Here is a 14694-nt window from a genome sequence, read left to right as displayed (position 1 = left end):
CATTGACTTTCATCTCAGCTGCTGCTATCTGGATTAGATCAATTCCATCAAGCTTTCCTTTAATTTGAAGTGTTGGAGAAGTGGTGATGGCAGGAACTAGCACTTTAGATATTTGAACTTTTGTTGATGGCTCTCCTTCCCCTTCCCCTTTATTCTCCCCCTTTTTGTTATCATCAAGTATAGGGGCCAAGCCTTGTGCTTTTGCCAGCTGCAATAGTAGATTTGTCTGAGATTGTTGATTTTGAAGAATGGTGACCACAGAGTCTTCAATGACTTGAACTCTGTTTTCTAACTTGGCCAGCCTCTTGTCAACATCAGATTCTCTCCTCAATCTCAGCAACAAATCTTGCATTGTACCATAAGGCATGACTAAATCCAACTTCTCAGAATTATAGGATTTCAGATCAGCAATATCCTTTCTGAGGTCATCCACACTCAAATTCTATCTGATATGCTGCAACTGCAAGAGATGCAGAGATTCTAGATGAGCTTGAAGAATAGCCTTGGTACCAGCATCTGTAGTCTCCTGAAGGGCCTTTTGAATAGCCATAACTTGCTTGACCAAAGCTACACCAAACTGTCCTGGTGTAAATTTCTTTGTCCATGCCCATTCAGGTAAATCTGGAACAGAACTTGGGCCTGCATCTCCCCCTAAGTTCATGCTCCCTTCCAAAGAAACAGAGTCATCATCATTAGAATTTACTTCAAATTCTTCAGATGGCTCCCAGCTTGAGAAGGCATCCTATTAACAGCAGCTTTATCTCTTTGAAGAGATTCTGAAGTGTGCACTATGTTTAAAGTCTGCTCTGACTCCACATTACCCTGAGCAGCCAACAGTTGATAGGCTGAAACAGGATGAGTAAAAGTGTCAGCATCCAAGGAAATGTTATCAATTTCAGCTTTGTAATGTTGCTGAAATTGTCTCCCCTTTTCAGCATCATCCACAATCATTGACTCACTAGCAATGGCTGGATCCACCCTTATAGCTTCTATACCTGCTTTTCTCTCATTTTCTCTATATTCTTGCATCAGGGGCTCCCCGTGGCTCACACACACCCTCACACCCTCACCCTCACCTACTAAGGTGGCACTCCCCTCACTCACTTTTACCATGCTGGAAGAAATATCATGCATATTTTGACTCTCAACCTCTCCTTTTTCCTGGGAGCAACCCAGCCTCTCACTCAAATTATCACTCCCTTCCCTCAATCCTAGAAGTGATTGTACAGTAACCATGTCTTCTACACTTGGAATTGATTCGGTTATATGTGTAGAGACCATCAACGGATAGGGAGTATCCGTTAAAGTGGAAACTGATGATATCAACGGATAACTGCTGTTAAGCTTATCCGTCAAAGAACAACCACTTGTCAACGGATGAGAGATATCCGTTGAAGAAGGAAAAGATGTAGATTTTGAAAGTGACATAATTGTTGAATCTGTGTGAATTGATTTTAAGTGAGGTGACACAGATTCTTCAACTAAGTCTAAAAGAATTGGCTGATGATCCAACAAATTATCTAAAAGATGATGATCACCAGGATTTGAGAGGGGCTCCTCCCTGAGTTTTAAAGAGGGAGAATCAGGAATTGATGTGAATATCATATCCACATCCAGAGATGGTGATGGAGAATTTGGTGATTGATGTGTGTCTATTATGAGAGAATGAGGCTGTGACTCCACATTTGCTGGAGCCACATCAAGCTGTATTTGAGAAGGCAAAGATACAGGTGGATGTATCTGTGTATTGTGTGCCCCTTGTGTTGAAACTATGGTTTTAGCCTTCTTTCTTCTTGAAAAGGCTTTGATAGGTGAATGTGTGGCTTCAGTGTCCCTCCCTCTTTTATTCTGTGTCCCTGGTTGGGGACTATTTTCAATAGCTGCATCCTTTTGGGAGGATGCAACTAGGGATGTGTTTGACTCCTTTTGAACCACCACAGTCTTTTGAGAAACTGTGGCTTGGCTAGCTAGGGTACCACTCACCTCTCCCACCTTATCCTGGGGGGTTTCTTGATGTTCACCCCTCCCCTCACCACTCACACCCTGTTCACTCCCTTCAGGGTTTATGGTAGTTGTTACAACTGTTGTCTTTTGAGAAACAACAGAGGTGGTTTTCTTTGACTTGTGTTTTGGAATTTTAGTTTTGGTGGCTTTGGTAGGAATCTGTTGGGATAAAGAAACAAATTCCATTGCCACACTAGAAGGCAAAGAAATAATGTGGTTGGAAGAAGTAGGAGTTGCAGAAGTATTTACCTCACTTACCTGAGGTGCATTCATTATTGGCAAATATACCAATGGCACCTGGCTGTTGAGGTTAATACTCACAAGGTCTACAAGGACCCTTTTTTCTTGTGCCCAGCATTTGAGTTTATTGCTCTCATTAGTTATGACCAAACCTTCAGCAACATGGTTAGCCAATAACATAAAGAATCTAGCATAGTAGATGTTATGAGGTCTATTAGCTTTGTTACCTAACCTGGAACCTAATTCTAGCATGACATAGTTGCTAAAATTAAAGTACCTATCAGAAACTAGCATATAGAGCATATTAACAAGAGATGAAGTTATGACATCAAAATTGCTAATCTTCCTAGAGAAAACCTTGATAAAGGCATCTCCAAGAAAACTCCATTCTTTCCTAAGGCCCTTTCTTCTAATGCTCCCTAAACTAGCAGAATCAAAAGAATAGCCTATGGAATCTAACATAGCTGATACATCATTATCAGTGTGTGGTGTCATGGTATTATTCTCAGGTAGTTTAAAGCAAGACTGTATATCATCACAGTTAATACAGTAATCCTTACCTTTGAGAGAGAAAGTAATGGTCATATCTGTGGAGTTAAACTCTGCAGTTGTCCAAATCTCCTCAATTACCTCACAATAGATAGTTGGGGCTTCCAGCATTGCATAGCTTAGTTTTCAGTTCTTGATGAAGTTCATCATCTTGTGATAATCTGAGTGGGCTTCATTCTTTTCAACCAAGGCTACGAAATTGTTCTTTTCATAAACAAAGCCAGACTGAGACATAATCTTGACTACTGGTGCCATTGTTGTGAGTAGAGGTTGCAGAGAAAAGATTGAGAGTTTTGGGAGAGAAAGAGAGTAAAAATTGCAAGAAAGCGTAAAGTGAAAATAAGAATTCAATGGGCTTTTATACTTACTCGAATTAAAACATAAATAAAATGATTAAATGATACTTTTAATTAAATTACAGCCGTTTGAGAATAAAGAAAACTGTAAAAATTCTGAAAACTGCCTTTAATACAAATACATACAACTGTGTATATATGTATCAACGGTTAAGTAAACGAATCAACGGCTGTGACTCACTTAAAGTAACTGATGTGACACTTCAACGGATGAGGTAAATAGTTATCCGTTGAAGATTAACACTATTTTATTCGTTGAAGGATAAAATTACCAGAAATGTATTTGTTTTTCAACGGATAATGAACATCCGTTGATAGAACAGTTTTGGCTTTCAACGGATAGGGAATATCCATTGATAGAATAAACTTTACTTAAAGCCAACTTTGTTCTTGCCACAAATTCATTTCAGGCTTCAAAGCAGATTATAATGAGGACATGAATTTATGAATAATTAAGCATACCTAGCTCACTTACTAATCTTGTGAATGTTGATTCATCAAGTGGCTTGGTAAATATGTCTGCAATCTGCTTTTCACTTGGAACAAAATGAAGTTCCACTGTACCTTTCATCACATGTTCCCTTATGAAGTGGTATTTGATGTCAATGTGCTTGGTTCTTGAGTGCTGCACTGGATTTTCAGTAATGGAAATGGCACTTGTGTTGTCACAGAATATAGGAATTTTGACAACAGTTAGTCCATAGTTAAATAGTTGATTCCTCATCCACAGTATCCGTGCACAGCAACTACCAGCAGCAATGTACTCAGCTTCAGCTGTTGATGTTGAAACATAATTTTGCTTCTTGCTGAACCATGACACAAGCTTATTCCCTAGAAATTGACAGGTGCCAGTTGTGCTTTTCCTGTCTATTTTGCAACCTGTATAATCTGCATCTGAGTAGCCAATTAGATCAAAACCAGACTCTCTAGGGTACCAAATTCCTAGATTTGGAGTCCCTTTGAGATATATGAAAATCCTTTTAATAGCCACTAAGTGAGACTCTTTAGGGTCAGCTTGAAATCTAGCACAGAGACATGTAGAAAACATTATATCAGGTCTAATAGCAGTTAAATATAAAAGTGAGCCAACCATGCCTCTATAACTGGAAATGTCTACAGACTTTTCAGCCTTGTTTAATTCAAGCTTGGTGGCAGTGACCATGGGAGTTTTTGCAGATGAACAATCCATTAAGTCAAACTTCTTTAAAAGATCATAAATGTATTTAGTTTGACTAATGAAAATTCCACCACTAACTTGTTTAACTTGTAAACCAAGAAAATAAGTTAGCTCTCCCATCATGCTCATTTCATATTTACTTTGCATTAACTTAGCAAACTTTTTACAAAGCTTATCATCTGTAGAACCAAATATAATATCATCTACATAGATTTGAACAAGTATTGTAGAGCCATTAACATTTCTAAAGAAAAGAGTTTTGTCAACAGTACCTCTTGTGAAGTGATTATCTAGAAGAAATTTTGACAAAGTCTCATACTAGGCTCTAGGTGCTTGCTTTAGTCCATAGAGTGCTTTCAACAGATAATACACATAGTCTGGAAAATTTGGATCTTCAAATCCTGGAGTTTGTCTTACATAAACTTCTTCCTCCAATTCTCCGTTCAGAAATACACTCTTGACATCCATTTGATAGACCTTGAAATTGGCATGGGCTGCATAGGCTAGAAAGATTCTGATGGCTTCAAGTCTTGCAACTGGAGCAAATGTCTCATCAAAATCTATTCCCTCTTGTTGAGAATAGCCTTTAGCAACCAATCTGGCTTTATTCCTTATGACAATGCCATTTTCATCCATCTTGTTTCTGAATACCCATTTTGTGTCAATAGAACTCTTGTTCTTTGGCTTGGGTACCAGCTTCCATAATTTGTTTCTTTCAAATTGGTTTAGCTCCTCTTACATTGCTAAAATCCAATCTGGATCCAATAGAGCTTCTTCCACTCTCTTAGGTTCCTCCTGTGATAGAAAGCTACTATACAGACATTCATCTTGAGTAGCCCTTCTAGTTTGCACTTTAGATGTAGCATCACCAATGATCAGTTCAAAAGGGTGATTCTTGGTCCATTTCCTTTGAGGTGGTAGATTAGCTCTAGATGAGGTTGCCTCAGTATTGTCATGAGGTGAAATAGAATGTTGATTGGTTGAAACTCCCCCTGAGTTGCTGATCCTTTGAAAGGAATCGGGAGTTCTATCAACTGATGAAGTGAAATGATTATCCGTTGACAGACTGTGATCAACGGATGCTTCATTATGAACTTCAACGGATGATGCACTTTGTCTTTCAACGGATGCTGCATTGCTTCTATCAACGGAAGCTGAATTATGACTTTCAACGGATGCAGCATTCTGTGCATTATCCAAAGGCATATTTTGAATTCTTTTCGAGGTGCCTTCTCCATCATTCTCATCTTCACTATCATCACAATATATTTCAATGTTGTCAAATTTGAGTCCTTCATGATGTCCCTCATCTGTTAGTCCATCAATCTTTTTATCATCAAACACAACATGCACAGATTCCATGACAATGTTGGTTCTTAGATTGTAGACCCTATATAATTTTCCAGCAGAATAACCAACAAATATTCCTTCATCAGCCTTTGCATCAAACTTCCCTTTGTGATCAGGTTGATTCCTTAGAATGTAGCATTTGCAACCAAAGACATGCAGAAAGTTTAAAGTTGGTTTTCTTCTCTTGAACAATTGATAGGGAGTCATGCCTTTTGCCTGATTAATTAGAGAAATATTCTGAGTGTAACATGCACAGTTAACAACCTCAGCCCAAAAGTATGTTGGGAGTTTTGACTCTTCAAGCATTGTTCTTACAGCTTCAATTAGTGATCTGTTCTTCCTTTCCACCACACCATTTTGTTGTGGAGTCCTTGGAGCTGAGAACTCATGCATGATCCCATTTTCTTCACAGAACAACTTCATGGTTGAATTCTTGAACTCAGTACCATTGTCACTCCTGATATTCCTTACTTTGAAATCTGGATGATTGTTGACTTGCTTGATATGATTGATAATGATTTAACTAGCTTCATCCTTTGATCCAAGAAAGTAAGTCCATGAAAACTTTGAGAAATCATCTACAATCACTAGGAAATATCTTTTTCTTGAAATTGACAATACATTGACAGGTCCAAAAAGATCCATGTGTAGCAGTTGTAATGGTTCATCAATTGCAGATTCAAGCTTCTTACTGAATGATGCTTTCTTTTGCTTTCCTTTCTTACAACCCATCCCTTGTGAATTCCACTAGAGGCATTCCTCTAACTAAGTCCTTTTTGACTAGATCATTCATTGTCTTGAAATTCAAATGGGATAGATTTTTGTGCCATAGCCAACTTTCATCTGGACTTGCTTTGCTGAGAAGACAAGTAATTGATTCTGAATCTATAGAATTGAAGTCAGCTAAGTACACATTCCCTTTTCTAACTCCAGTTAGAACCACTTTGTTGTCCTTCTTACTTGTGACAACACAGGCTTCAGAATTGAAGGAAACAGTATTCCCTCTGTCACATAGTTGACTGATGCTCAATAGATTGTGTTTGAGACCATCAACTAATGCAACTTCATCAATGATGACATTTTCTTTTGAAATCAAGCCATATCCCATAGTGAACCCTTTGCTGTCATCTCCAAAGGTTATGCTAGGGCCAGCTCTCTTCTTGAACTCTGTGAGCAGGGTGAAATCTCCTGTCATGTGTCTTGAACAAACACTGTCCAAGTACCATAGATTCCTTCTTTTTCCCTGCACACAACAAAATCAATCAAGTTGATTTTGGTACCCAAGTTTCCTTGGGTCCAGCCTTGTTAGTCTTTTTCCTAGACTTCATTCCTCCTGCATCTTTTGACTTAGGTAACTTTGGGTCAACCTTGGTCTCAGATGTAGTTGGTTGAAGTGTAGGGTTAGTCACAGAATCATTTAGCACATTTGGTTGAATTTGATAAGGCATGGATTGTGCAAACATATTATTCCACATAGGCATGTTGTATGGCATCTGAGGCATACTGAATGCAGTAAAATAAGGATTATTAACATATGGCATGTTTGCAAAATGTGCATGAGGATTCTGATGAGACCTAACAGGTAGCATGCAGAGGTGACATAGACATGTTAGGCATGGAGGGAGTTAAAGGCATGGGAGAATTCTTAACAGATTTGCAATTATCAGATAGATGATTAACACTTTTACATTGCACACAGCTTTTTCTAGGAGCATACTTATCAGGTGTGTAATTATTGTGTTTGTTAATCCCTACCTTCCCATTTCTATTAGATTTTCTTTTAGTTTCCTTTTTATCTTCAACCAACTTAAGCCTATTTTTCAACTGATCTAAAGTCATGTGTCCTATATTCACCTTACTGGCATCTTTGGATGTGCTAGCTCCTTCTTTGACAAAGTTCTTGAAAGTTGAACCAACCTTCTTATTGAGATTTTTCTTTTTAGAATCACTTGTCTGTTTTAATTGATGAGCCTTCAACGGATGCTCTTTTTCTTCCTTCAACGGATAACTTTCATCATCCATTGATTCCACATCCGTTGACAATCCATCAATTAATTCTAACTCCTTTTTGTTTTTCTTCTAGGCATTCTCACAGAATGATTCAATTCCCTGAACCTTGACAATCTGAGCACTAACATTCCTAGATATTTTCCAGGCCTTGATTACCTCTTGCTCACTTTCTAACTGTTTAGAAAGAATTTCTACTTTCTTAACAGCTTCTTCTAGTTCACTCTCAACAGTCAAGCATTTAATTTTAATCTTTTCAAGCTCAATTACCTGATCCTCTAACACAGCATTCCTATCACTTAAAAAATTCTCTTTGATTCTTGTGTTTTCTTTAGCTAGTGATTTAAGGGAAACACGTAAATGATATAATTCATTGGACATATCATTTATGGCTTCATTGCATTCAATTTTAGAAAGCTGAGAGAGGTCAGTAGTAATTACCTGGTTGCTTGATGAACTAGTTTCATTTTCATCAGAATTAGCCATCAGGGCTAGGTTGACATATTCCATATCATCATCTTCATTGGTTCCATCTACTGCTCTATCATCTTGAGTGAGAAAAGCTCTTTCCTTTTGTTTGAGCAACTCAAAATACTTCTTTTTGTAATCAACTTGCTCAAATTTCTTCTTATCAGAGGTTGGCTTCCTGCACTCATTTGCAAAGTGTCCACTAATGCCACAGTTATAACATTTGAACTTAGATTTTTCCACCATATTTTTGTTTGACTTAGTGAATTTTGTATTTTTCTTGAATTTCATCTTTGCAAACCTCCTGGACAGAAAAGCCAGATGTTCATCAACATCATCAGAGTCATCTTGACTGGAATTGTCTTCATCCTCAGCTACTTGCTCCTTTCCCTTTCTTGATTCTGATTTGCTTGTGCCAATTTTGAGACTTGGCATTGTCTTTTCCTCATTCTTGGCTTCAATCTTCTCATTGTCAGCTACAAGTGCAACTGATCCTCCTTTTCTCTTTCCCTTTTCCAACAGCTCATCTTGCTCCATCTCAAGTTCATAAGTCTTCAAAATTCCATATAATCTTTCAAGTGTGAAGTTCTAATAATCTTGAGAATTTCTTAGAGAAACAGTCATAGGCTTCCATTCCTTTGGTAGAGACCTCAGAAATTTTAAGTTGGAGTCCTTGACTTGGTAAACTCTACCATACAGCTTCAATCCATTTAACAGTTTCTGAAATCTGTTGAAGGTATCATTTAATGATTCTCCTTCTTCAAAATAAAAGTATTCATACTGTTGAATGAGAAGCTGCATTTTGTTCTCTCTAACCTGCTCAGTACCTTCACATATGATTTGCACAGTATCCCAAACTTCCTTTGCAGTTTGGCTATTAATGACATTGTCAAATATATCTTGATCTAAGCCATTAAACAGAATGTTCATGGCTTTCTTGTCCTTGCGAATCTCTTCAATATCTTCAATAGTCCATTCTGCTTTTGGATTGGGAATGGACTGTCCAACAGCAACTGTTGCAGTAGCAGCTGTAGCCACCTTGTGAGGGATGTGAGGGCCATTTTCAATGTAGTTGATGTAGCTTTCATCTTGAGAGAGTAGATGTAAATGCATCTTCACTTTCCAGTGATGATAGTTATCTTTTTCCAGGACTGGAATCTTTATACCAATATATTTCCTACTTATGATGGTAGCAGGAGGATTCTTCTGACTCATGATGTTAGTAGAATAGATCTTTAAACTCTTTGTAAGTTAAGAGCTTGCTCTGATACCAATTGTTATTCCCAGTGAACTAACAATGAGATTTACAGAAGGGGGTTGAATGTAAATCTCAAAACTTTTTCAAGTTTTGAGCAGTTTCTAGGCTATGTGTTTTGATGAACAAGTGTGTGTGTGAATTGCTTTGAGCTAATGCAGACAAATATATATTCAAATACAAATGTAAAGAACATAACAGACTTAAAAAAAACTTTTCTGGTGGATTTGTTGTTCCACCATAGATGTGTTATTTCATAAAATTTGTGATTCAAAGAATTAAATCACAGCTGCTTCCTAGTACAAACTAGATGATTTTCTCTCCGGATTTTTCTAAACAGCTCTGGAAAATTCACACTCTAATTACTAGCTGCTACTTGGTTTATATATCACCAAGTTTACAAGTGAAGACAAAACTGTAAAATACAATTAAAAGATTCTTCACATGTTTCTTCTTCATTTCTCTATCCAATGCAATTTAGGTTTAGTTGTGAATCTTTGAATACTTCCTTGTTTTCACCAGAATGGAAATGCTGCATTTTCTTGATTCCTCCTAGAGGCTGCCACATTCCAGTTTGTCTCCGTCAACCCATGTGCCTCTGTCAGCTTATGAATTATCACTATCAACTGCTATTGAACTAAGCATCCGTTGAAGCTTTCATCCGTTGATGACTTTATCCGTTGAAGCTTTATCCGTTGATGCATTAGCAGTTGAAGCTTTATCCGTTGAAGTACTCATCCGTTGATGGATGTTATCCGTTGAAGCTTTAGAGACATCCGTTGAAGCTTTGTTTCTCATCCGTTGAAGGCCTTTAATATCAGTTGATACTACTTCACTTATACAAAATTACAAGGCATGAAATATTTACAATTAGCCCTCCTATTTGCATATCCACTAGTAGTCAACATGACTGATAATTTCCTACAACATCTAAGAATTACAACTTAAATACAGAGAATGAAATGTGCTACAATACTAAACTTATTTCTAAGTAAAGCTACTCCTTCAACGGATTGTCAAAATGGTCTTATCCGTTGAGGCTACAAATACTAGATTTCTACTTAAGTGTTTTGTTTAACTTATCATCAAACTAATACACATATTCCTAACAATAACGTTCGGTTCATGAGTTTTTTGTGGCTTTACCACTGGAAGAACGTCCGGATAAAGAAAAAGTTATAATAAAGGTTCCTGGTCGATGCCTTAAACGGGGTGGCCATGGTGGAGGTCGTGGAGGTGTGCGTTCAATCCGACGTCGTATAGATGGTGAGGCGTCCATTGATGCAGTTGTACCAACAGCTTTAGGGGACGATGAATATGATCCCGGTGATGCAGTATTTGGAGATAATCAGTCAGTTCTTGAGGAGGAAAATGATGGTCAAAATATAAGCGCTTCTCAATTTTCAGCACAACCATCTCCTATACAGCATCATGTTCAGCAACCAACTGATTATTGTTCAAGCTTTAATCTCGACCTAACACCCGGTGGTTCATTACTGCCTAAGCAGAATGAGGATCAAGAAAATCAAGAACCTGCTCAACCGGATATGGTTCAGCCTGTTTAGCAGCCAACTGATTATTGTCCAAGCTTTAATCTCGGCCTAACACCCGGTGTTTCATTACTGCCTACCCAGGATAATGTTCAAGAAGTTCAAGAACCTGCTCAGCTGGATGTTGTTCAACATGTTCAGGAATCAACTGATTATTGTCCAAGCTTTAATCTCGACCTAGCACCCGGTGGTTCATTACTGCCTACGCAGGAGGTTGTTCAAGAAATTGAAGAACCTGATCAGCAATCTACTATATCACCAGATGTTATGGAGGCACAACCCTCTACTGTTGTGAATCCAACACGTGATGCTGGAAGATTTGGTCAGACTTATGATTTAAGACGTTCAAAAAGGGTGAAAAAAGCCCAAATGTGGTACTGATGGTCACAAATGCGTAAATCATAATTAATCTAGTAAGTCAATTTTATTAGTACTGATTAATCTATTAGACTGGTTACCCTGTCGGTATTAAAATTAAATTTTTAATTTTAATTTTAGTTCATTTTGGTTTACTTCTATTCTTTGTTTAATTGATTTTTTTTGCAGCATCTCTGTGGTTTTGCTGCTTTGGAGCCTGGATTTGTTTTGATGCTCAATCATCGGAAATGTTTCTTTTGCACTAGTTGTGTTTATGATTTGAACTACTTGTAATTCTGATGGTTTAAAAAATTGTAATAGTTGGACGTATTATATTTTATTTTTGGTTTTTATGGTGTTAATTTGTGATTTTATGGTTTTTGATATTTGTATGGTCTCATGCATTCATTCTTGTTATTGTCCAGTTTATGTGTACTTCATCTTTATTTTTGTCATTTTTATTAAACAGGGTAGTTTGTAAAGCAATATGAGCATTAAAAAAAATTGAACTGGAAACACATGTTTAACATGCGTTTTGGTAAAGAACGCATATTTAGGATTCGTCTATGTCCCTAAAAACCGTAATTTTACATGCGTTTCTGAGTAAAATGATTCTTTTACATGCGTTTTTCAATTTCATGGTGGCAAACTTGATGAAAATACCTTCATTAAGTGATTGGTTTGCTATCTCCACACGCCTTGCATCAAAATAATCGACAACCTTTTCGAACAATGATCTAACTAAAGAAGTAATCAGAAGGTTTTTTGCATCAATTATTGCATTGTTCCCACTCTCGGTGTGGTTTGTGGTCATAATTCCAAATCTTTCCCCCCCATCATGTGCTAGACTCCACTTCTCCAAAGCTTTGTCTTCAAACCATTCTATTGTCCTTGGCTCTATTGCCACTAATTGGTTCCACAACAATTCAATTTTTTTTGTTGCACTTGAAAATCCAATTTAACCAAATCCTTCTTCAATCCCTTCTACCTATGTGTAGTAACGAAGTTTGTAGGTGCCTGATACAGAATCTATGATGGTCAAGGGGCTCACACCATCCAGTCCTTTGCATAACTGCCATGATCCCGGGATGCCTGTCAGAAATGATACAAATGTCATGCCTCATGCCGGCTACAAACTTCCTCACTCGATCCATGATCCACCCCCAACTAGATAGGTTCTCAGCTTCCACAATCGCAAATGCCAATGGGAGAATGTGACTGAAGCCTTCTACAGTCGTGGCACTCAAAAGTACTCCTGGATAAGGGCCATAAAGGTGAGTACCGTCTATCAAAATGTCTGGCATACAATGCTCAAATCCATCAATACATGGCTTGAAAGCCCAAAACACTCTCTTGAATGTCATTAACTGTTAAAAACTGTAAATTGAATCCATTAATCATTAGTTCAATTTACATTTTAGGGTTAAACAATTAACTTCTAGGGTTCAATTTTTCATTTTTGGGTTTTAGAAGATAGGTACACCAATTTAACATTATAAAGAGTAAAAATTACTTGAGTACATTATAAGGTGTGAAAACCACTTGCATATCAACACCAATCAACCTCTCCCAAAAAAATACTTCTCCCATCTCATCCTCTTTGAAGTCCCAATCAACCTTTGTACCAACGTTGAATGATTGTAGCGCTTCCATTAAATGTGGAAGGTCACTATATGACCCTTTCCAAGATCCATGAACATCTTCAATCACTAGCTTCTTTGCATTTCTAATCTTTTTCCTATTTGGATTGTATCCAAATATATCTTGGGCCGTTGCTAATAGTACATTTTCCTTGATGTTTGGATCGGCAAGTATTTGAGCTCTTATCGCTTCGGCAATGTCCGAAGATTTCAAATTAGAAGATCTTGTGTGATAGTTGTGTTCATACATGTGTGTGCACCTGAAGTCTTCAATATCTCAAAATGATTATGCACACTACGCTTTCTAGCCTTCAACTTTCAATTACAACCACTTTCCTTCAGTTTACAACAAACATGCCAATTTAAGGGGCCCGATCTTGTCATTGAAATTTCTTGATGGTTCCGAATATGCACTTGCCTTACCACACGTGCCAACTCCCTTTTTGATTTAAATACCATTCCCTTCCTCAATTTATTTGGTGTCATTGCATCATTTCCACTTTTTAGGATAGAATCATCAATACAAGTTAACATTTTTGAGCTATTAGAAGTTTGGAATGATAATTTTTCACTTGATGCCCTACTCTCAACAATTGCATCAACTTCCAAACATCTACTAGAACTCCGATTCGCCTACTTGATCAACAAAATTATTTTCAAAAGTAACCCCAACACGTGGATTTTCAATCAAATTTTTTTCCAAACCAATTGAAAACTTTTCCACATAAAGTTCCACAAACAATGGATTTTTCTTTGAAACCACTACTCCAAACATCAATTCCACATCTATATCATCATCAATTGGTATAATACCAAATTTCAAATCATCCAGATTTTTACATCTATACTTCAATTTCAAACCATATTTATATCTATCGATTTTAAGTTTCGAGAAAAAAAAATCACATAAATCATCACATTTCATACCAACATTAAGTTTAACATGCTTCGCAACAGTCTTATCATAAATAACACCATCTAATTGAGTTTTTTAAATATTACCATCAATTTATATCCATCCAAGTACGGAATTTGTTGAATCCGATGCCATCCGTAAACCCTATCTTTAATATAGAAGATAAAATCAATTCAATTCATAGGAGATTTGATACATTACGGATTTGGTGGGGAAAAATATTTTTGGGGAGAAAGGAGTAAAAGAGTTTTTAGCAGAAGAGTAGAGTAACGGTGAGCAGAAGCGGTTTATATTTGTAAGTCACAAACACCATACAAAAATGTGTTTCCAAACAACGCATGCTTTAAGTTCGTTTATACCTTTAAATAAAAAAAATACGTTTGTACTCTAACACATATACTAAATGCGTTTTTGGTCAAACGTAAATTTTATATGCGTTTATGGACTCAGTTAGTTTAAGTTTTAACATTTTTGAAAATGCAAAAAACAAATTCGTTGCTTTTCTGAAATTGAAACGCAAAAAACAAATGCGTTGCCTTTTCAAAATTGGAAAGGAAGGAAAATATAAAGTTTTTCAGACTTCAACTTTGCACGCGACGCAAAGAAAAAGGCATTTCCATTTATAAATACTAAACGCAAAAAATAAATGTGTTTCTGTGTGATAAAAAAGGTCATTCTGAGCACGCGTGAGATTTTGGACATTTTTTAAAAAAAATATAATATTGAGGGCCAATGTCATGTAAAATAACCATACAATTAATTTTAAAAATATATTACCTTTAATTATTTTACCGGTTATTAATAAAAAAATTCAAGTATAACACC

The 14694-nt window shown here is 36.9% G+C and overlaps 1 protein-coding gene across 1 annotated transcript; it reads right to left on the bottom strand.

Moving 5' to 3' along the window:
- Positions 1 to 11877: 11877 nt before the first annotated feature.
- On the bottom strand, positions 11878 to 13203 carry LOC141696295 (uncharacterized). The gene is made up of 4 exons (XM_074500455.1): positions 12835 to 13203; positions 12338 to 12680; positions 11977 to 12219; positions 11878 to 11885 (listed from the first exon to the last, which is right to left on the bottom strand). The coding sequence occupies exons 1-4, from the start codon at positions 13201 to 13203 to the stop codon at positions 11878 to 11880; spliced, it is 963 nt and encodes a 320-aa protein (XP_074356556.1).
- Between the last annotated feature and the right edge of the window lie 1491 nt (positions 13204 to 14694).

Source organism: Apium graveolens, chromosome 11, assembly GCF_009905375.1.
Source record: "Apium graveolens cultivar Ventura chromosome 11, ASM990537v1, whole genome shotgun sequence".
Lineage (NCBI taxonomy): Eukaryota > Viridiplantae > Streptophyta > Magnoliopsida > Apiales > Apiaceae > Apium > Apium graveolens.
The sequence above is the reverse complement of the archived record's forward strand: the minus strand, read 5'-3'. Positions and strand labels throughout refer to the sequence as shown.